The following is a 22,251-nucleotide window of genomic DNA, read 5'->3' as shown; positions in this document are numbered from 1 at the left end:
CCTAGTTGGTCTGCCTTCTTCCCTCTACCATTAAGAGTCTTCTTATGCTTGTTTTTATATATCATGTCTGGGGTGTTTAGCTGTACTTTGTGGGAGGAATAGGGAAAAGTATGTCTACTCCATCTTTCTAGAAGTGCTAGTTCAATCGCTTACTCTTGTGGATTCATTTTGATGACAATTAGAAAGAAAAAGGTTATCCAATTTTACCAATTCTCTTGTAATAGCCTTAAAAACATTCATAGGCTTAATTAAAAAATAAAATACAAACAATGGAGGTCACTCTTACCTTGTTCACTGCCATCTGTACAAATGTTAAGATTGACATATGCACAAGCAGGGCCAGGCATGGAAGATCCTCTGGTGAGTGTAATTTCCAGGTCTGACCCTTTTAACTAAGCACATGAGAATATGTGAGCAGCTACCTGTAGCATCTGACCATAGTGTCAAATAAGAGCTCTATACAACTCTGAGAGCATATTCAATCTCAACACTAAAACAGTGAAGAGCTACAATTTTTCCCCTCTTTTTTCCTTGTTCCTTAGAAAACATGCAAAATAGAAAATGAAACCATCTTGTAACTTGTGCCACTGAAAAGACAGTCACATTCAGGTCCTGCTTTTCTATTCCATTTCTCCCATACAAAGTAGAAAAAGACAAGGAACATATGACTGAATAAATGACTAACTGATATAGAAAAGAATTTTTATCAGACATACTTCTGAATTATTGACCAATACCTTTCACGTCTTGGTCAGATTTTCAGAGTTACATCTAAAATGTTTGAACAGGAAATGAAATTATATTTTTATGTATAACCTACTACCATAAAAGTAAACTGCTTTTCAAGTCAATTGCTCTTTATGTTTAACAGTAAGCACCAGAATCCACAATACTGACTTCTATAGTTTTAGATAAAAGCACCATACAGTCATCTAACCTGGCAATTCTTATGTATATCCTAGTTACCTTCCCAAAGAGAATGGCTCTAATTTCCCTTTTTTCTCTTCTGGACTCTACTCACTATTCCCCAGAGCAATACTTCAGGACTGAGTACTATACTAATTGCTACCGGGGGACAGAACATCAAGATATAACTACATAAACTTAACATAAAATCTAATCCTAAATCTCTTAATGTTCAACAGAACTCAGAACTCACCTGCATTTTTTCTTGAATAAGGATTTCATCTGATGTAGGAACTGGATATGGTTTTAAAGGAGACTTTATGGTGGCAAATATGAACTCTGTGTGGCTTTTGATAACATTATTCAGATACTTTCCTTCAGATTTTGCTTTATAATAAACTGTTATTTCATCAGTTGGAACCAGATTGCACTGAAAGCACATAGAGAAAATTTAAAAGGGAAGCACATTTGTCAATTAAAATGTAAGGCGCTGTTAAACAGGGCTGATGATCCCACACTGAATCATTATGGAAGGGTACAGTATCCTGACCAATTCTCTGAAAAAAGGAGTGATCAAGTAACAACTCATAAAGCTCTGAACTGAGACAGACGTTACAAGTACCCCATTATCTGCTGGAGTGGCCACCTCAGACCCTGAACTACAGGTCTCAGAAACCTGGCCAGAGGAGGAGGACTTGTGGGAACCCTCCTTGGGACAGAAGCTCCCTGGCTCTCTCACCCAGTAGGGGCAGGCAAATGTTCTGTGCACCTGTCCTGGCTCCCAACTTCTGAATGAGGAAGAACCACCTCACTCTGTCCAGATCCAACAATCTCTCCCTGAGCTAGGAGTCCTTACACACTGACTGCATCTCTGCTCTTCCTCAGAGACATTTGCTGTCAGCTCTGACAACCTTATGTGCCAGTCAGGAGGACTATCTATCCAGAAGATGGTTTTGTGGAAGCCGTAAAGAACTGAAAAAGAAGGACAAGGAGCACATGTTAGCTGAAAGCTTCTGATCAGAGAAACAAAAGAGCCACATCCAGCTTGGGAGTGAACAGGAGAGAAAGGAAGTGGCCTACCTCTCCTAACAGTACAATCTGAATGGACCACAGATCAGTGACTAATCATCATTAATGAATTACTATGGTTTATATTACTTGCCTCTCCTCTCCTCCCCCAAAACCAAAACAAATACCAAACAAAAAAACCAAAACAAAACTCCAAAACAGTAGCTTGTTCTTAATCTGACAAGCTGACCTTTTTTCGAAGTTTCTGGATACGATTGATGACTTCCCGAGCCACTCCTTCATCCACCATTGACTGGTCAGGGGTGACGTCTAAGAGAACCAAAGCCTGTAGGAATGAACGGTGTACACCATGACAATCAAATATAGAAAAACAGTTCTTTCAAACTCAGCAAAATGTTGTTTAAATTCTCAGAAGTCTATAATGCAGCACTATTTAGTCACACACCTGAGCCAAAGACAAAATTAACGTGGTTTCTTTATGTTTGGGTCCTCCTTTGTAAACAGCTATTCCTTCATCTCTGAAGAAAGGTGAGACTTCTCACTTTTCTTCTGTAGGGTGCTGCTCACAGGAGATTTCCTGAGACCGACTTTCAAGAGAGTCTCTCATGTAACTCTACTTTTTGTCTATCTAATGAATAATATCAACTCTTCTAATAAATAAAATCACCAATCATGAAGCTCTTACAGCAGCACGACTTTTCACAATGCATCCACCACAAACAAGTGGACTGAAGATCTCAAAGCCGCCATCTCTGTTGTTTTCTTTAACCATGACTCTATTCTTTGGTTTGTTGGTGTGATTCAAGACACAATTTCTACAATGGGCCACCATACTTTTTTATATGGTTTAGCTTAAATTGCCACCTTCTTGTCAACTTTAACTACTTTTTTATCTCATTGGTCATAAAAGCTGTCAATGATGATGTGATAATAATGACTGTCACTTCTATTATAGAGGGGAACATACGTATAAGTTAGGCATCATCCCCATTTACGTTTTTGAGGACACTCAATGAGAGAAGTTAACAAACTTGCTCCACTTCATGAAGGCACAGGAGGCAAACTGGAAATGGATAATGTGTCATGGCAGGGCAACCATGGCCCACAATACACAAATCATGTCAAGAAACTCAGAAGCATCACAGACAACACCTCCTTAAGTATAGACAACTTCAGGACTCTCTCATTTGGCTGTAGTCAGAAAGGGCTGCACCCTCTCACTGTTTACAAATCTCTTTCCCTGGCCCCAATTCCTTCTTTCCTAGTTTCCTCACCTTTGGCTCCTTACCACTGTCTGCCCACATGGAGTTCTGTCTACATCATATTTAAGACTCTGTGTATGGGAATCCCCTGGTGGTCCAGTGGTTAGGACTCGGTGCTTTCACTCCTGGGGATCTGGGTTCAATCCCTGGTCAGGGAATTAAGATCCCGTAAGCCACATGGCATGCCAAAAAAACCAACCAAACAAACAAACCCTGTATAAAGGCTGGAGGAGGTTGGCTTGCCTCATACGAGGCATCTTCCCCTGTATGTGGCATATTAAGCACAGAGGGACTCCAGCAGGTCCCTCACTCTCACAATGGAGACCTTACAACCTATCTGCCTGGAGAAGTCTGGTCAAGAGTGAAGAGAGATGCTGTGATCCATTACAACAAAAAAAGACAGACCCCAGAATGCAAAACTGCTTGTACATCCTCTTCAAGGGGTGCTCTCTAACCACCCCCACTGCTACCCCAGACTTCAAATAGGAGCACTTATTTCTACTAGATAACTTATCAAGTACAGTAATAAGAATTGACTTACTTTTCTATCTCCATGACAGACTCATTCCTTGAAGGGTGGGATTACATCTTACTCATTTTTGTATGACCCAACACTTAGGACAACTGCATGCATAAAGTCACAAGATATCAATTTATGTATTCATTAAAGAAATGCATATGTCAAGAAGTTATAATAGAGGAGTTTAATAAGGCCAATCTAAAATAAATAACTGGTTTATTTTACCCTGAGACAAGCTGCCAATACTGTCAGGAGAGGCATAGGTAAATGTTTTCTCCTCTTATGTTCTTATCTTTTGGTAAAGAAATATTCTAGGGAACAGAAAAATACCTGAGCATCTGAGTGTGCTTCAAACTGTGTCGTTCCACCTGTTGCCTGATCAAAGGTGTACATGAGGCGGATATCTTCTTCATGCAATTCATGGCCTTCCACAACAATGGTCCCTATTGGGGAAACAACTGCCACTGTTACTCAATCAGTACCCCACTCCTCAAGCTGCCCTGCTACTAATATATTTTGCCACTCTTTAATAAAACCTTCATATAATCAAGCTACACAGTCTTCAAGAGATATGTCCTCTGGACTCATGTCATTGTTGAGGTCAAGAATGAGACAAACTTTCTTTAGACTGCACCATGCTATCTTGAGGACACTTAAATCACCATTGATATCTACTGTTGTATATAAGCTCCCAGGTCCAAAGACATGTGCCAGAAGGCAACGAATCTCCACCATAAACATGAGCAACCATGTTTATGATGGAGAAAGCATGCTATAGTGAAGAAAGCACAGTCTGTAGAGTCAAACTGGACTTAGGCCCACCACTCATTGATTGTAGGACCCTGGTGTTCTATTATCTGCCTATCAGAGTGCAGTGAGGGTGAAAAAAGGTAGACAGTGTGAAGTTCTGAGCATCATGCCTATTCATGGTAGGCAGAATGTATAAACAGCTAAGGATGGCAGTTCCCATCATAAGGAAAGCCTACTATGGTAACTCACAAATGATCTTCTTGGTCTTTCAGCAACTGGCTGTCATTTTCACTTTAAGTCACTGCATTCTGAAAACTACTTTGCTTTCCATCAATGCAGAACAGTCCATTCAGAAACTATAGCTTAGAAACTGTAGGCTTTCCGTTTCAAATAAGGTTTGAGGACTTTTTAATATTTTGGCTAACTGGTGAAACAACTTAAGATTTGTGACTTGAAGGCTGATCCTTTAATTTTGTCAAGTTAAATTAGTACTGACTCAACTTTTAGTTGCTAGCCTCTTATGTTTTATAAATTTTACCTAAAAATTCGGGGAATCTTAGGGACATTTCCCCCAATTTCCATAACTACCCATCTGATTTCTGAATCTTTAAATCTTTCCTCATGACACTTCCATGCTTATGATTTTCAACTTCAGAGGGAACCCTAACAATCAAACAACTCATGCCCCTAGGATTGCTACAGGATGTCAAGTGGCCATAATTAGACCACATATGATTCTAATCATGGCAGAGCTGGGAACTCCTGGGCACCTGGAAAAGCTCCCTAAAGATTTCCTTCAGTGTACTTATCAAAACTATGATTATGTCCATAAATCTTTAGTGTCTGCCAGCACCATGAGGGTAAGGACAATGTCTACCTCATTTAACTCTATGTTCCCAGTGCCAACCAAACAGAAGGGCCTTAAAAAATATTTGCTGAATGAATGACTCCAGTCTTGCTCAATTGAGACCAACATATGTATTCTAGATATTTTAGAGAAACTATAATAAGTTCTGACCCAGTCCTCCTTCACAAGAAGCCCCAAACCTCAATGCTAAATCCCTTTCGCTAAAAACACTTAAGTATTTAAAATTTAAAATTTAAATTTTGAACTAAAATTAAAACATAACTTTTTTCTTTTGAATATCTTCTAGTTTTCATTCTGGCACCTCTAAAAAGTCACCATCTTTTTCTCTACAAGCAACATCTAATAACAATAACACTCTATACCACTGGCTGGTGAATCTCAGGGGGTTCTGCTCTCTCACTAGGGTAGATTTTTCTAGGCCCACATTAGCATTTATAGAGTTCAATGGTAACTTAAGGTCCACCCCTCTGACTCAGTAATTTCTATCTAGAAATCTAGCCAGAAGGAATCAATTCCACAGAACACTTATATGTGAATTATTCACTGAAATATTAGTTGTACTATTAAAAGAATGGAAACAACCTAAAGCACCAACAATAAGAGACTGGTTAAAGACACTATCCGGGGCTTCCCTGGTGGCGCAGTGGTTGAGAGTCCGCCTGCCAATGCAGGGGACGCGGGTTCGTGCCCCGGTCCGGGAAGATCCCACATGCCGTGGAGCAGCTAGGCCCGTGAGCCATGGCCGCTGAGCCTGCGCGTCCGGAGCCTGTGCTCTGCAACAGGAGAGGCCACAGCAGTGAGAGGCCCGCGTACCGCAAAAAAAAAAAAAAAAAAAAAAAAAAAAAAGACACTATCCGGTATCCACAGGAAGGAAAATATTTTCAGCACTTACTGAAACAGCATTTTAAAGACTAATAACACACAAAAATGTTTATAATGTAAAGTGAAAATACAGACTAAAAATATAAATAAAAACAAAATAACATAAAATGTAAAAATGTATGAATGAAAAATGTGAAATTTAAAATTATGTGATTTCCATTTTGTAAAGCTGTAATTATATAAATCAGAATTTTAATAGCACCCCAGCACCTAACATAACAAATACCAGACAGTAGGCACTCAATCTACATTAAATGGATGGGTGATCGGTTATGGGTCATTTTTATTCTCTTTACTTGTTTTACTTTTTTCTAAATTATCAGAATTATTCATAATAAATATTTTTATGAACAGAAAAAAAAAGTTCTTATTTAAGAAAAGGCTGTGACAGTAGAAATCAAAGAGGAGCCTAAGTATGAGACACCCATCAGGTTGAGGACACAAACGGTGGCCCCAATAAAACAGATACCAACCACTCTCCTGGAACTGCTCTAGCTCCTCACTGCTCAGCTGCTTGATGGATGTCATCACCATCTTGAAGGCTCCCTTCAGACGCTTCCCCAGGACCATGTGATCTGGTTCTGCCCTTAGGCGAATGCCATACTTGTTTTTATCTGTAGATAATGTAACTTTTCTAACATTCAATTCCTATATTTGGTAGATAAGATGAAATAAAAAAGAAATGAAAACATGTCCACAAAAACTTGCACACAAACATTCATAGCAACATTATTCACAACAACCAAAAAGTGGAAATAACCCAAATGTTGATCAATTGTGAATGAATAAACAAAATGTGGTATATCCATATAATGGACTATTATTTAGCAATATAAAGGAATGGAGCACGCATACATGCTATAACATGACTGATCCTTAGTGCTAAGTCACAGAAGCCAGACACACAAGACCACATATTGTATGATTCCATTTATAGAAAATGTCCAGAGTGGGCACATCCAGAGGCAGAAAATAGATTTGTGTTTGCCAGAGGATGGTGGGATATTGAGGGGAAAATGGTACATGAATGCTAATGGATACTGGGTTTCTTTTTGGGATGATGAAAATGCTACGAAACTGTGGTGACGGCTGCACAGCTCTATAAATAATACTAATAAATAATTGTATGGTATGAAAAAAATCTGTCCAGATCAATCAAGTTGAGCCTAACGCAACTAACGAGGACTGTAGCCTTAGAAATATGGACTTCATGTTTAAGGGTGACCTACGCTCAAGAAATTTCAAAGCACCACAAATAACTATCAATTAACTAGAAGAATCAGTTAATCAAAACATTTCGGGACTTCACTGGTGGTCCAGTGGTTAAGAATCTGCCTTCCAATGCAGGGGATGTGGGTTTAATCCCTGGTTGGGGAACTAAGATCCCACATGCTGCGGGGCAACTAAGCCTGCGTGCCACAACTAGAGAGAAGCCTGCGTGCCACAACTAGAGAGAAGCCTGCGTGCCACAACGAAGAGCCCACACACTGCAACAAAAGATCCTGCACTCCACACTGAAGATCCCGTGTGCCACAACTAAGACCTGATGCAGCCAAATAAATAAATAAATAAATATTTTTGGAAAAAATCTTAACATTTCATGTCTCCATCATACTAGTTAGTTAAGGATTACTAATGTAGCAGGAAATGGTGACTGCACAGTAGGAAATATGAAACTGAGATATCATGGAACTGTCAACTGAAGCAAATTATAGGGAAATTTCTGGTTTTGCTATTATACATTATTATATTATTTGCTCTCAGAGTGATTAAGATATTCTATTTAAATAATTCTATTTTTATCCATATCTTAAGCATTGATTATAGAATTTATAGCTCTTTAGTTATGAACTCTAAGTTTCTAAACAGTTATAAACTCCTTGGTTTCTAATATTTGTCTGGAATTCTCAAGCAATTCAAAACCAAATATAGAAATTAATTATTTTCTATCATAAAGATTTAAATACTACCTGTGAAAGGAATAAAAATGAAATTTGAAATATATTTCTTTTTAAAACATTACAGGGTAAAAGCTTTTTGGGAGGATAACTGACATGACAGTTTAAACTTCTGACCCCAAAACTCCACTTCTAGGAACCTATCCAACATCCATACTGTGACATATTTGCACGTGTACACACACACACACACACACACACACACACACACACACACCCCTTTTGTCTGTAATCAGAAACCTAAATTTCCAACAATATGAGTAATTAAATAAATTATGATGCAGTCAGGAAGTGAACAAAAAGAATAAATTAGATCTCTATGTTTTAACATGGGATGCTGTTTAAGAAATATTATAAAGTGAAAAAAATAAGTTAAAAACTACATATATGATCCTCTCTATTCACAAATAAAACCAATGATGTGTGCATGTGTGTATATGTGTGTACAAATGTGTGTACACGTATGTAAAATGCTAGGAACAACCCAGCAGGAGATAACCTAGTGAACAAGTGGGTGATGAGACACCAGGGAGTGGCCAGGGTAAGAGGAGACTTGCTTTGTACTCGATGCTAGTGCTTATTTACAACCAGTGTGTGTTTACTTGATACTTGTATAATTTGAAGGAACAAAGATTTTTTTGGTGTTAGTTATCAAAAAGTACTTTGGGGAAGAGAAGTGGATGAAAGGATAAATGATCCAACAAAGGTGTAAAATTCATGGACATTGAAAATCACTGTCAAAGAATTACAATTACATTGTAAAAAGTCATGATGAATCTAAAAGCAAAGTGTAAAATTCCATGGATGGTTAAATTTATGTATATACTGATATAAAAAGGAAAAGGACAAATGATACACTCAAAGTGTAGTTGACTAAAGAGTACTAACCAAAATAATCTTCCCAAGGCAAGAAGTTTGTTTGGACCAAATCAAACAAATCAACTGTCTTACCTCAATGATATACTTCTCCAATGACTTAATTTCATTAAGAGCTTCTGGATCCTGATGAATAACTACAATTTCTTTCAAAGGATACTAGAAAGAAAATGGAAGGGAAAGTTCATAAGCATCCAGTCCTCTAAACTGCAGAAAAATGAATGTTAAATGTTTTATCTGAATCTCAAACTCCAGACTAAGCAGGCATAACTAGTACTAAGTCATTCACACCCTTATTGCAGAAAAGAAATTTATGCCATTGCTGGCAGCTCTTTATATTAAGAAAATACTCCAAAACATAATTATCTAGGTATGTGTAATGCAAAACAGATATAAAATCTCAAACCTTTATTGGAATAGTTTTGCGGTCTCGAATCACTCGCCCGAGTTCAATCACAGACTGCATTCTAGATACTGCACTCTCGGTTTTCTTGTCAATCAATTCCTCTCTGGTTGGTAGAGGTAGGGATTTGAAAGAGATTAGATTCAAAAGGAGAAAATTCCAAAGAATAGGCATGCTTAAGTGAGGAACAGGGTCAGGCTAGAGATGTGATGGTGTAGCTAGGCTTTCCGGGGAGGCTCTTGGGAAGGACAGCACATGCCTGCCTTTGGGGCACACACTGAGAAGCAGGCAGCAAGCTTGAGCCTGCTGCTTAGTGCCTAGCAGCTCCCCAAAGCGATCCCAACAGGCCTACCCACCCCTACCTGCCATAGCTCTACTGGGGATTCCACACTAAGCATCCCTCCTATCCATTCTGTAGCCTGAGGAGCAGCTCAGGGGGGAGGCAGGGCATGAAGGGGCTGGAGCAGGGAGCTGGGGGCCCCACTTGAGTGCATCTCTGGCAACTCTCCTTCCCCTGGCCCAGGAGAGGCTTATGTGTATTTGATTCTTACCGAACATGGGGCAGCATGAGGTAGTGGATACTGAATGTGTCCTTGTCCCGGACAGAAACAGGGTCAATCAGTGTCTTCAGATTCTGGTACATCAATTCAGTAAGAAAAGGGGTATAGGGGGCCTGTGTAAGGACAGAAGACATCGGGTCATTCATACGTAGCCATCATTAACTGATCTCAGGGTGAGAAGCAACTACATAAACATTTTAGAGAAATGATATGGGAATATGCACAGAAACGAACATAAGGTTACAAAACATGCCCTATGAAAGAGAAATGACGTCATTTTGAACTTGGCGAGCTAGACACTCATGAAACACAGCAGCAGGACTAACAGCCAGAAGTGCCTAAAACATTCTTGAGGATGTCCATAATAAAAACAGGAGTCCCTGACCACATGCCAGTCAAGTCAACATGCAGAGGAATGAATGTCCCTAAACCTCTGTAAACTGGGGAAACACCACCTGCTTCACAGGATGAAGGGGAATGAGGTCAGACATGAGACACCAGGCAGGGGACCTGGTACAAAGCAGGTTTTCATTCCATGTACGTTTAGGAAACAAATAGAAGCCTTATAACATTAAACTGGAATAGCAGAAATAAGATACAGGAAATTAAAACTGGAATTTTTACTTGTATGTCATTTATTTCAATTGATAGGAACATGTCTCAAGTAAAATACTGTTTGCAATATATTTTTGTTTGGTTAGCTATTAGTTCAAGAACTTCTCCACTACTCACAGACAATTACAGGAATCTACATTAAGATGAGGTATGCTGCTCTTGAGTCTAGATGCAAGGACCTTGACCTGAAATGTACTGCCAAGGGTGAAAAGAAAGAATCCAGCTTTTAAAGCTAATGTTTTTTAGCCGTTATTTGACATACATAAGCTAACGAGATTTCTGAAAAGAAACTAGAAATTTAGGTTATTTTAACACTTCTATTTCTATTTTTAGTGGAACAAATACAGAATAGATACAGACAGAGGACAGTGCAGCAACCGGGCACCACAAGCAGCCCACAGGGCTGGCATCTTACCATAAGTCTGCACAGAGAAAGCAGAACACTAAACAAGGTCTCCAGAGCCATAACACAATCCTCTATCCCATTTTCACCCTAGTGAATAAAAAACACACATTAAACTGTTAAAACCAATAGTTCATTGTAAGAAAAAAAAGAATAAAAAGGGGAAAACTCAACCATAATTAAGTTACCCAGAGATAACTACTTTAAACATTTTAGTGTATGTCCTTCTAAATATATGTACATATACACACATACATGTACATGTGTGTGTAATATAATTTAACAAAAACAAGATTATTGTTTTGTTACGGGATTTTATCATTAACACATTTGAAGGCAGTACTGATGGACAGTGGTCTGGGCAACCCTCACTCCTTGTTTTCTACCATTGTTGCTTATGTACAGCTTAAGTCCTGGGACAGGATCCATGCTTCACTCACCCTATATCCCCAACAGGCTTAAGGACGAGTCTTGTCAATAAGTAACTGTCCCTCTAGAGGTAGAAGTGAGGAGGTGTCCCTCTCAATATCACAGCTCTACCTAAAAACATCTGCAAAATATCTGCATGAATTTATTTCAGATTTTAAGAGGTCTGCTCAGTACAGTCCTGTTTGGCCTTAGACTTTCCCTCTAATATGAATGTCCATAATTGTGCTTTGAAAATATGCAAGATGTCTTCTAAACTTATGCGTTCCCCAACCAACAAATGCCAATACAGTTAATATGCAATTAAAAGGAAAAAGATAGCTTAAAAAAGTCAGAGCATTTGAAAATGCTCTTTTTCCTTTTGGCTGTTCGCTGTTCTCATTTTTCCTCAACTCTCATACTTCCTACACTTTCTGCTCTTCCCAGCAGCAGCCTGCACTTACCTTTAATCTTCTACGGTTCATCCTGACATACCAATTAGTCAGAACATCCACAAACTTGACTAGGCGAGGAACCACAGTATAGAGTCTGTAAGCTAAAAGTAACAACCAATCAGGCAGTGAGAACACATAAGCATCTTGGGTGCTTAGGACAGGGCTGGATATAAGAAAGAGCAAGCAGCCCCTGCTATCCAAGGGCTGTCACACCTGTTAAGGAGGCAGAAGTCCCAAAGTGAAACAATCAAAACTGAGGACGTACTATATAGCTGTCAAGGTGTCTAGAGGCATGCACAAACCACCCTGTGAGCTACATGCAAACTCCCAGTGTCAGTGAGAAAACAGGAAACCCCGTATGCGTGGCTGAGGGGCCGAGGCTGCCCGCCAGATGACTCCATGAGGCACCATTTATCTGGAACTGTATCAGGTGGTAGTACCACAAAAGCCTGACTTCTTCCACTGTGCTACCTTGACCTCAACTAAGACAGACACATAAAAAGCAAAAAGCTTTAATTAGATCCTAAGAGGCAGAGCACAGATAAGGGCTTCTCAACCAGAGCAATTTTGCTCTGCAGGAGACACTGACAATGTCTAGAGAGACATGCTGGTTGTCAAACTGGGGAGGTGGGCACTCTTGGCATCTGGTGGGTGGACTCCAGGGATGCTGCTCAACAACCTACAATGCACAGGCCAGCCTCCACCACAGAGAATGACCCAGCTCAAACTGTCAGCAGTGCTGCCACTGAGAAACTCAGGCAGGGGCTGTGCATAAAATAGAACAGGGTTTCTAAAGGTTAAAATAGTCAAGGAAAGAAAGCTAAAGGAGGTATTGGAAGGAGAGAAGAACCTTGAAGAATCAGAAACATTTGAAGGCTCCCTGAGGAACTCAGAGGGCAAGCAGGAAGTTAAGGTCATCTAGCCAACTTTGTTTGAGGCCCAGACTTATCTTCAGGATTTTTGCCATTCACCTCCCCTTTAACTGATACTCTCTGTTGCACAAAAACAAACACGAAAAACAAGGAGAGTAAGACCAAAAATCATAAAAACACACCACAATTTATATTAAGAGTTCAGTGACTGTTAATGAGGTTCCTAGTCTAAGCTAACACAGTGGTTAAGTTGCCAAGGGCAGAGCTGCTCTCTGTTGCAGTTCAAAAAGACTAGCACTGAGGTGCTGCTAGACCAACACCTGGACCCCAGGCCAGAGGCACTCGCTGGTCATACATTTCTAGAGAGGCAATTTTTGTGATCAGAGGCTTGTTCTGTAAAGACAGAGGCCCATCTAAGTTACTTCTAGGGTTCACTACACTTTTCACCTTCTAGGAAGCTGGAGTGTTCAAGAGTTGCAACTCTTATAAGGAAAACTAAGCCCATATATAATAAAAGGGAGCAGCAGCTACCACTGAAATCACTAATACCAACTGCAGACTCTTCAACGATGCTACCTATTTAGTACTCAGAATTCTATTTTGATGAGGGAGGCAAGGGCATAAAGCTGACAGGTTGGTGGAGTGGGAACTGCACGGCAATCTGGGTCTGGAGCCCCTCTCATCGGTTCAACGTGCACCACCTAGCCTCCTGCACCTGGCCCTTACCACTCGGCTGTGTGTACAACTGCTGCCAAACCTCTAGTTCCCAGGCAGACCAGGTCCCAGCCAGGATATACATTCTCAGGTCACAGCCGTTGCTGTCTAAAGATGGCAAGGGCCCCCAGGCAACAATCCCATTCATTTATATCACTCAGGAGGGAAAACTGGACACAGCTACGAGTAGGTATCCCAGGGAGTGTGGTGAGAACCCAACTGCCGATGTCTGCTTTGCACACTCATTTCCGTCTTCACTTATGTCAATCTGTCCAATAGTTTGACAGTCATACGACCCTTATTACATATGTTTAATAGAGTGGGTGTAGTCCTTCAGGATGACTGATAAAACATTCAAAATTTCCTGGACTAACCATCCTATTGTGCCAAGTACAGAGGCACCAACTATTCCACAAAGAGCTATGTACCAGCTGAGGAATGGAAGAACCCTGTATGAACCAGATTGCTCTGGCCCCTCGAATCCACTGGAGTGCAGTACCTGAACAACAGCACCTGGCAACCACAGGACGCTGGGGGAGGCTGGTTTATGTCACAAGGGTGCACACAGGGATGCCATCTTTTCTCCCCTGCCCACAGACTTTATCAGACCCATCTCAGGTATCCAGGTTAACAGTTTCTGGAATTTCTCGCCTTGACTTACGGTTGTTCCATCTCCAACTTCTAGGAAACCCACATAACCTACTTTTCCAACCCTGTCTAAAACCAAATTCGTTGTTGTTAGGTAAGAGAAATGTGGGGAAATGTCAACTTCATTATTGTTTTTCTGTATTTCCTAATTTTTGCAGGCTGAACGGGGACTACTTATTTAATAAAGTAGACCTAAAAATAAATTAAAAACATATTAATAACAACTACTACTTATTAAGTACCTATTATCTGCTAGCTACTGTATGTACATAATCTCCATCTGAGCCTCATATTAACTCTTACCAGGCATTTTTCGGAGAAAGAAATTGAGGCTCATAGATTAGGTAACGTTTCCCCCAGGGAACAAGTGGTGCAGTTGGGTTTTGAACTCATGGGCATCCACTACTGAAGCCTGTGATTCCATGGGCCTGTGTGGTATCTGTGGAGGGGTGAGGTCACTAGACATCCCCCCAAGACAATCTCTAAGGCCTTGGAACAACACATTTCTACAACTAACAAGCCTTAAAATTATATTTGAGAGGTAAAGAGAAATATTTATTTATCTATTGTTCTGTATCTCTCAAAATTTCTATAAAATTTCCTCTATGTTTAGAGAGCCCAGAAATAAACCCACACACCTACAGTCAATTAATCTTCCACAAAGGAGGCAAGAATATACAATGGAGAAAAGACAATCTCTTCAGCAAGTAGTGTTGGGAAAGCTGGATAGCCACATGTAAATCAATGAAATTAGAACACTCCTTCACACCATACACGAAAATAAACTCAAAATGGCTTGAAGACTTATAAGACATGACACCGTAAAACTCCTAGAAGAGAACACAGGCAAAACATTCTCTGACATAAATCATACCAATGTTTTCTTAGGTCAGTCTCTCAAGGCAACAGAAATAAAAGCAAAAATAAACAAATGGGACCTAATCAAACATAAGCTTTTGCACAGCAAAGGAAACTATAAACAAAATGAAATGACAACCTATGGACTAGGAGAAAATATTCGCAAACAATGCGGCTGATAGCGCTTAATTTCCAAAATATGTAAACAGGTCATACAACTCAATACCAAAAAGAAAACCCAATCAAAAAATGGGCAGAAAACCTAAACAGACAGTTTTCCAAAGAAGACATACAGATGGCCAAGAGGCACATGAAAAGATGCTCAACATCGCTAATTATTAGAGAAATGAAAATCAAAATTACAATGAGGTATCACTCACACCTTTCAGAATGGCCATCATTAAAAAGTCTACAAATAAAAAATGTTGGATAGGATGTAGAGAAAAGGGAACCCTCCCCTACACTGTTGGTGGGAATGTAAATTGGTGCAGCCACTATGGAAAACAGTATGGAGGTTCCTTAAAAAACTAAGACTAGAGTTGCCATATGATCCAGCAACCCCACTCCTGGGCATATACCTGGAGAGAACTTGAAAAGATACATGCACCCCAATGTTCACTGCAGCACTATTTACAATAGCTAAGACATGGAAGCAATCTAAATGGCCACTGACAGATGAATAGATAAAGAAAATATGGTACTTATACACACACACACACACACACACACACACACACACACACACACGTATACATATACAATGGAATACCACTCAGCCATAAAAAAGAATAATGCCATTTGCAGCAACATGGATAGACCTAGAGATTATCATACTAAGTGAAGTAAGTCAGAAAGAGAAAGACAAATACCATATGGTATCACTTATATGTGGAATCTAAAATATGATACAAATGCACTTATTTACAAAACAGAAACAGACTCACAGACATAAAAAACAAACTTATGGTTACCACAGGGGAAAGGGGGTGGGGGAAGGATAAATTAGGAGTTTGGGATTAACAGATGCAAACTACTATAAATAAAATAAACAACAAGGTCCTACTGTATAGCACAGAGAACTATATTCAATATCATATAATAACCTACAGTGGAAAAGAATATGAAAAAAATATATATATATATACACATTTATATTTCTGAATCACTGTGCTCTACACCAAAAACTAACGCAACATTGTAAATCAACTATACTTCAAAAAAAAAATTTCCTCTATGTTTATAAAGAAAAACAGTTAAATATCAAAAGGACAATTACAAAGAGAAGACTCCTTATTCCTGAGAGAAGGCCCAAGAGAGACACACCTGCCATTTCAGTCTCAAAGAACCCAACGAGCGACTGCATAAAGGACAGGACCCACCGGTCTGTGATGTTGGTACTTTCTTTAACCATGTTCTCGTTGTAAAGGAATTCCATTTCTTCCTCCTAGGAAGTGACAATTATTGAAACATTCTGCATGCCTGGGGGAAACTACTGTAGAGAAATGAATTTGTTAAATTATTTAAACTGAAAGAAGTATCCAAACAAATCAAAAAAACACCACAAAAACCCAGACCCTGTTGGCAATCTAAATTTCTGATTCTTAGCGATATTTTCCAAGTAAACTCTGAACTTGGAACATTAAGTCCTCAATTAATGAATTACATTTTTGAGTGAACTAAAGAGAATTTAGGAAAAAATGATTCCTATGCACCAAAGAGTAATTATGAATTAAGAAATATTCCAACATCTTGTTAAGTAGGCGGTTTAGTTACTTTGAATCTGAGGAAGGAGGGACAGCAAAACTGGCTAGGACTGGACAACTGTCTGTAAGTTGAAAATGAGTACTAGGAATTCATGTCTTTGCTTAAATTATTTTACCGAGAATGCTCTATTCCACCCCTGCTTTTTCCTTTGCAAATCCTCCTCGATCCTGAAGGCCTACTTTACCTGTCCCTACTCAACGGCATCACCATCAGGATGGCAAGGCAGTGACCATGCTGACTCTTGCTCTGATGCTGGAGCCTGCATCTTTCTGCCATGCCCAGATGAGCCCCAACTATGAGTGGTTTGAACCAGCCTGTTTTCCTGAATCCCACACCAGCAGAGGCCTGCAAAGTAGACCCACGTTAGCACTGCTGGCCTGAGAGGTGGTGGGATCCAAAAGATAGGAACACTAGGGATGTTGTTCCCAAAGCCTTGTTCTTCTTGGGAGGGTTCATTAGCAGAATGAGATGAGCCAGAGGCAGCAAGAAGTGACCAGCCTGCTGGAATGCAATGCTCAAAGCTTAGCTCTCCAACGAGTTTCTCAGGAAGGAATAATATCACATGTTTAGTCAGAAGTAGTTTACTAAGGAATTCTACTTTTAATGTGTTGGAGATAAAAAGATGAGTGGTACCTGAGCCCTGACCCCAAATGGAGTCTAGGAAGCATGCACAGGCACATGTGCAATGAAGCCTGCTGGCCTGAGAGCAGTTAGTAGGGGCAAGGGAAGGGGCTTCTCAGAGGATGCCTCCCAGGCCAGCACGTAACTGCTCTGAGGCACTTTCTTATATATCAGAACCACTATTTTTCATCCCAGCAACCCAATGAGAACTTCTCTCACTTTCAGAGTTTCAGCCCAAATGCACTCATCAAGTGGCCTTCCCTGACCACCCATCTGCAGCAGCCTTTACTAGGCGCTCACTCTGATAGTAGCTGACTCTTTACTGGCTCCCCTATCACTAAGTCCCCAGTACCAATTTGGCTGGCTAAATGAATATCCAATGCAACTCTTCTTCAACAGGTGAGGCTTCTGTGTCTTGCAGAGGTGAGCATCTATCCAAATGGTGAAGTTCCAGTCCTGTGCTCTTGGCCCAGCATGGACCCCAGACACCTGTCACACTTTCATCTATGGCCTCCCCAGTGGCTCTGAGCCCCCACCCACCGGGCCTGTTAGCTCCTGTCTCCCATGGAGCTCTGTTTCACAGCTGACCCCTGACCATCTTTCGCAAACCCAGCTCAACCCAGCTCCGTGGGGCAGACCCTACCCCACAGCACTGCAACCCACACCTTCTGTAGCCTCAGGACGTTCTGGATGAAGAAGCGATAGGCATTGTACCAAGGTAGCAGCACATCCTTCAGGACATCTCGAACACCCTCCTCCTTAAAGCGGAGGTTTTCTGCTCTCACCACAGGGGAGTTAATCAGGTATAATCTGGAAGAGGAGAAAAATTACATGGAAAAGAGATGTAGACAGTAAACCAAATATTACTGACATGTTGACAGGGCAATACCCAAATCAGCCCTTTTTCTACAAAAGTGGGGAATTATAAATACGCTTCTAACAGTCAATTTAAAACCGACAAAATTCTTATTTTGTGTAAGAGACCTAGCAAATTATAAAGGGGAGACCAAAAGTGCCACACCAAAATATGGCACTGAACTAACCTAGAAGCATGCCCTGCGCTGGTCCCAGCACAGGCCTCAGGCAGTATGGCAACACTAAGAGGAAGAAGCCAGGCCCTCCTTCCAGGACATATGTGCAGGCATCAGGGATTCACAAGGAACAGCCACATGTGCTCTGCCAGCACAGAGGGACGCAGGGGGCAGAGACCAGGGATGTTGTTAAACATCCTACAGGATGTTCCCTTCAACACAAATAATTAAGAGGCCCAAGTTGTCAGCTATGCCAAGGTGAGTCTAACAGATAACTGGGGGTTGCAGGACACCGCACTAACTGCTCCTGGGCAACATGGCAACCGTGAACAGGCTTGCCCACTGCCCCTGGGTGTGGGTCTCTGTGTTTGTAACGGGAAGATGCTGAATAAGATCTCTTTGGTGCCTTTTAACCTGAGCACTCAACGTTTATGACTATTTCAAGCAGTATCTCACATTTCTCTAAAAACTTTTCAGTATTTTTATTTGCTCTAGCATAAATTGTACCTCATATGGCTATTTGAGGAGTAAGTGTAAAATTGAAATAAATGATATAAGAGAATTCTAATATCAATAAGACAGGGAACCTATAGAAGGAATGAGGGAAAGGCACCAGCAACTAGCCTGGGAGTACGTGTGCTGCTTAATAAAATCCAACACACAGCCTCCTCTTCCAAAAGACCTATAGATATAGAAACATCTTTACTATTTAGAAAACCACCTTGGGGGATTAAAGTCAACACCATACCGATGTAATTCTCCATGTAACAGATGTGCATTTTTTTAAAAAAGCTAATTATAAACCAAATTAATAGAATGATTAATATCACTGAAAACATGATTAACAGAATGTAAGATGCTTAATAAGAAATGACAAATACACACAAGGCAGAGAGAGCACTGGTTTGTACCTGAGGGCATCAGCACCATATTTTTGAATGACTGAAAGTGGATCTGGATAATTCTTTTTGCGTTTGCTCATTTTTTGGCCATCACTTGAAAAATAGAAGGGAAACACCAAATAAATAAGTCAACATCACAGTTTATATATGGTTACAGATTATCTACTAATTGGAATACATAAGTGCAAATGGGACACAAGCTACTACTAAGGCACAACAATAGGTTGTTAAAGCTTGTTTTTGAATACTGTAGCGAGTCAATGGAGAAGTTTCGGGATAAATGGCAGCAGGAAGATGCCAGAGTGTAAAAGTGAAAAAACACAGCCTTGGCATTTATCCCAGAGAAACGAAAACTTATATTCACACAAAACCTTAGAAAGTTCACAGCTTTATTCATAGTCAGCAAACACTGGAAACAACCTCAATGTCTCTCAGCTGGTGAAAAGTCAAACTGTGGGTCACCATGGAACACTGCTCAGCAATGAGAAAGAACTACGGATCCATAAAACCACCTGAGGTATCTCCAGGGAATTACAGTAAGCAAAAAAAGCCAATCACAAAAGGTTATATATGATATGAATCCATTTATATAACATACTTGAAATGACAAAATTACAGAGATGGGGATAGATGAGTGGTTGCCAGGGGATGGGGATTAGGACTGAAGGCTGAGGTGGGAGGAGTGTGAAGGGGTGGGGTGGGTATGGTTATAAAAGGGCAACAGAGGCATCCTGTGATGTTGAAACAGGCCAAGTATCTTGACTGTGCTGGTGGATACAGGAACCCATATATGAGATAATATTGCATGCAATAGCAAATGAGTAAAACTGGGGAAATCTGAGTAAGACTGGTGGATTCAATCAACATCCTGATTGTGACAATGTGCTACAGTTTCAAAAACGTTAACCGTTGGGGGAACCAGGCAAAGCACACGAGGGGTCTCTATTAATTTTTACAACTATAATTCAGTAAGATTTTCAATTATAAAAAAAAAGTACAGACTATAGAACCAGACTGCCTGGATATAGAACTAGAATTTCACACTCTTTTGCTGTATGACCTTAATTTTTCTGCACTTCAAATTCCTCAAATGTCAAAATGGACAATGAAAGGACCCATTTCAAATAGTTCTGGGGATAAATGAGTGAAGATGTGTAAATGTGCAAAACAGAGCCTGGTACAGTGCCAGGTGTCATCCCCCGCCTTGAACAGCACATGAAGCAAGGTATCTAGGTATAAAAATTTCATTTTCTTCTTTTTATTTGTTTTTACTTTTAATGACTAGACGCAGTAGAAGGAAAAAATAAGACTCCTCTATAATAAGCCTCTAGAACCAATAGCTTCCTTATATATTAAAAACAGGACAACAAAAATCTATATTAAAGGACCAGTGTACAGATTTAATAAGAGCTATAAGCAAAAGTACTTTATAAAATTCTAAATGACAAATGTTATTTTATCACTAGTAGTATCATGGGACACATGTCCTCCCCTCTGTCCTCCTCCATTAGGCTTAGCTCTTAATGCAGTCCTTCTCCTAAGACAGAGGAATATGTAGAGACAGAATGTTACAGGTTGAGAAGAGCACAAGGCAGGAGTTGGATGAAAAGGGAGAGCAGGAAGAAGTATAAAGGCAGAAGGAAGGAAGAGAATAGGAACAGAGCTGGGGCATTCCTGAATCCCTTTTAAACAGAGAATGGTTAGATCCAACCAGAACATGCTGAAAGAATAAAGGAGGTCAGGAACTGCAACTCATTATTACACAAGGGAGTGCACCTGCCTTGCCAGGACGAGCCCATTCACAATCACATTTTTGAATGGCGGCCGTCCAAAGAGAGCTGTGGCCAGCACCAACAGGGTGTAAAACCTGGAAAAAAACCCACAAACAAAGAGTTCAATAAAATAAGAAAAGGAATTCAAGCATAGGAAAAAAAAACTGTGTTTACTTATTGGACTGAATTTCTATTTTAGGTAAGTTACACTTCTTGATAATCACAAAGCAATGGTTCTTGATCCTGGATACATCAGAATCATCTGGGGAGTGCTGAAAAATTAGGCACAGGACCCACTGCAGACCAGTCATATTACAGCTTCTCACTAGAAAAACTAAAATGAACTTTATTTAAAGCAAATAAAGCCCTAGAATGAGGTACTGACCCCCTGCTGGGGACAGTACTATCATCTTCCTTGGGGAGCTAGTTGGACAGCCACAAGGCAGAGCAGGGCAGCACTGGGTGGCCTCTCAGGACCTCCCAGAAATGCCAGGCTGGAAATCCAGAGATATGTTGCCTTTAGCACAAGGTCATATGGGACAGTCTGATGACAAAAGATGAAAAAAGCACTCTCATCCAAAAGTTAAAAGCTAGTCTATATGAACATAGAAAATGTTTTTATTCTATCAGATATCATGCATGTTTATATGTTACCTAGATTGTTCCCTAAAAGAACTCTATCACATTCATGTAAGCTGTCCCAGTAAGTAATGCACTTGTGTCATCTCCGACCTGATTTTGCATCCCAAGAACATCACCAGACACAACTAATGAGGACGGAAATCAGACAGGTCAGGAGGACCCTGGTTCCTATGAGAGGCAGCCCATACCTGACAGAAGGCGAGGGAGGCAATGTGCACATGGGGACCCACGTGAGGGCTTTTAACAGTTGCCAGACATGGCAACTCCTCAGAGAAACAACTTATTGGTGAGTCATCTGGCCCTCCCTAAGATGAGGAGTTTGTATATGGTAGCTGTTTCTACAGAAAAATGGATTGGAAGCTGAAAACATTAAGAACATTAAGTCTGGAATTCCATCAGTTTGTGATGACTACAAATTGTAAAGAGAAAATGATACCAACATTCTTTTAACACTCCTGCAGAAACATTACTAATGAAAGTATAATTAGAACCTGGGTCAGCCAAGCTCATGCATGAAGAGAAGGTAATTCATCTT

At 40.3% G+C, this 22,251-nt stretch overlaps 1 protein-coding gene across 4 annotated transcripts in view; it reads right to left on the bottom strand.

The window, feature by feature from the left end:
- IARS1 (isoleucyl-tRNA synthetase 1) overlaps window positions 1–22,251 on the bottom strand; it is an 80,982-nt gene that overhangs the window by 18,378 nt on the left and 40,353 nt on the right. For all 4 annotated transcript variants that reach the window (XM_060015059.1, XM_060015061.1, XM_060015060.1 and 1 more), the window contains exons 17-30: window positions 21,083–21,169; window positions 19,312–19,395; window positions 18,035–18,179; window positions 16,308–16,428; window positions 11,902–11,993; window positions 11,045–11,122; window positions 10,006–10,127; window positions 9,458–9,560; window positions 9,127–9,210; window positions 6,691–6,865; window positions 4,048–4,160; window positions 2,165–2,260; window positions 1,160–1,336; window positions 287–392 (exon numbers count right to left, since the gene is read on the bottom strand). In XM_060015059.1, coding sequence (XP_059871042.1) covers window positions 287–392; window positions 1,160–1,336; window positions 2,165–2,260; window positions 4,048–4,160; window positions 6,691–6,865; window positions 9,127–9,210; window positions 9,458–9,560; window positions 10,006–10,127; window positions 11,045–11,122; window positions 11,902–11,993; window positions 16,308–16,428; window positions 18,035–18,179; window positions 19,312–19,395; window positions 21,083–21,169 — 1,583 coding nt within the window. The remainder of the gene's footprint in view (window positions 1–286; window positions 393–1,159; window positions 1,337–2,164; window positions 2,261–4,047; window positions 4,161–6,690; window positions 6,866–9,126; window positions 9,211–9,457; window positions 9,561–10,005; window positions 10,128–11,044; window positions 11,123–11,901; window positions 11,994–16,307; window positions 16,429–18,034; window positions 18,180–19,311; window positions 19,396–21,082; window positions 21,170–22,251) is intronic.

Source organism: Delphinus delphis, chromosome 6 (assembly GCF_949987515.2).
Source record: "Delphinus delphis chromosome 6, mDelDel1.2, whole genome shotgun sequence".
Taxonomy (NCBI): Eukaryota; Metazoa; Chordata; class Mammalia; order Artiodactyla; family Delphinidae; genus Delphinus; species Delphinus delphis.
The sequence above is the reverse complement of the archived record's forward strand: the minus strand, read 5'-3'. Positions and strand labels throughout refer to the sequence as shown.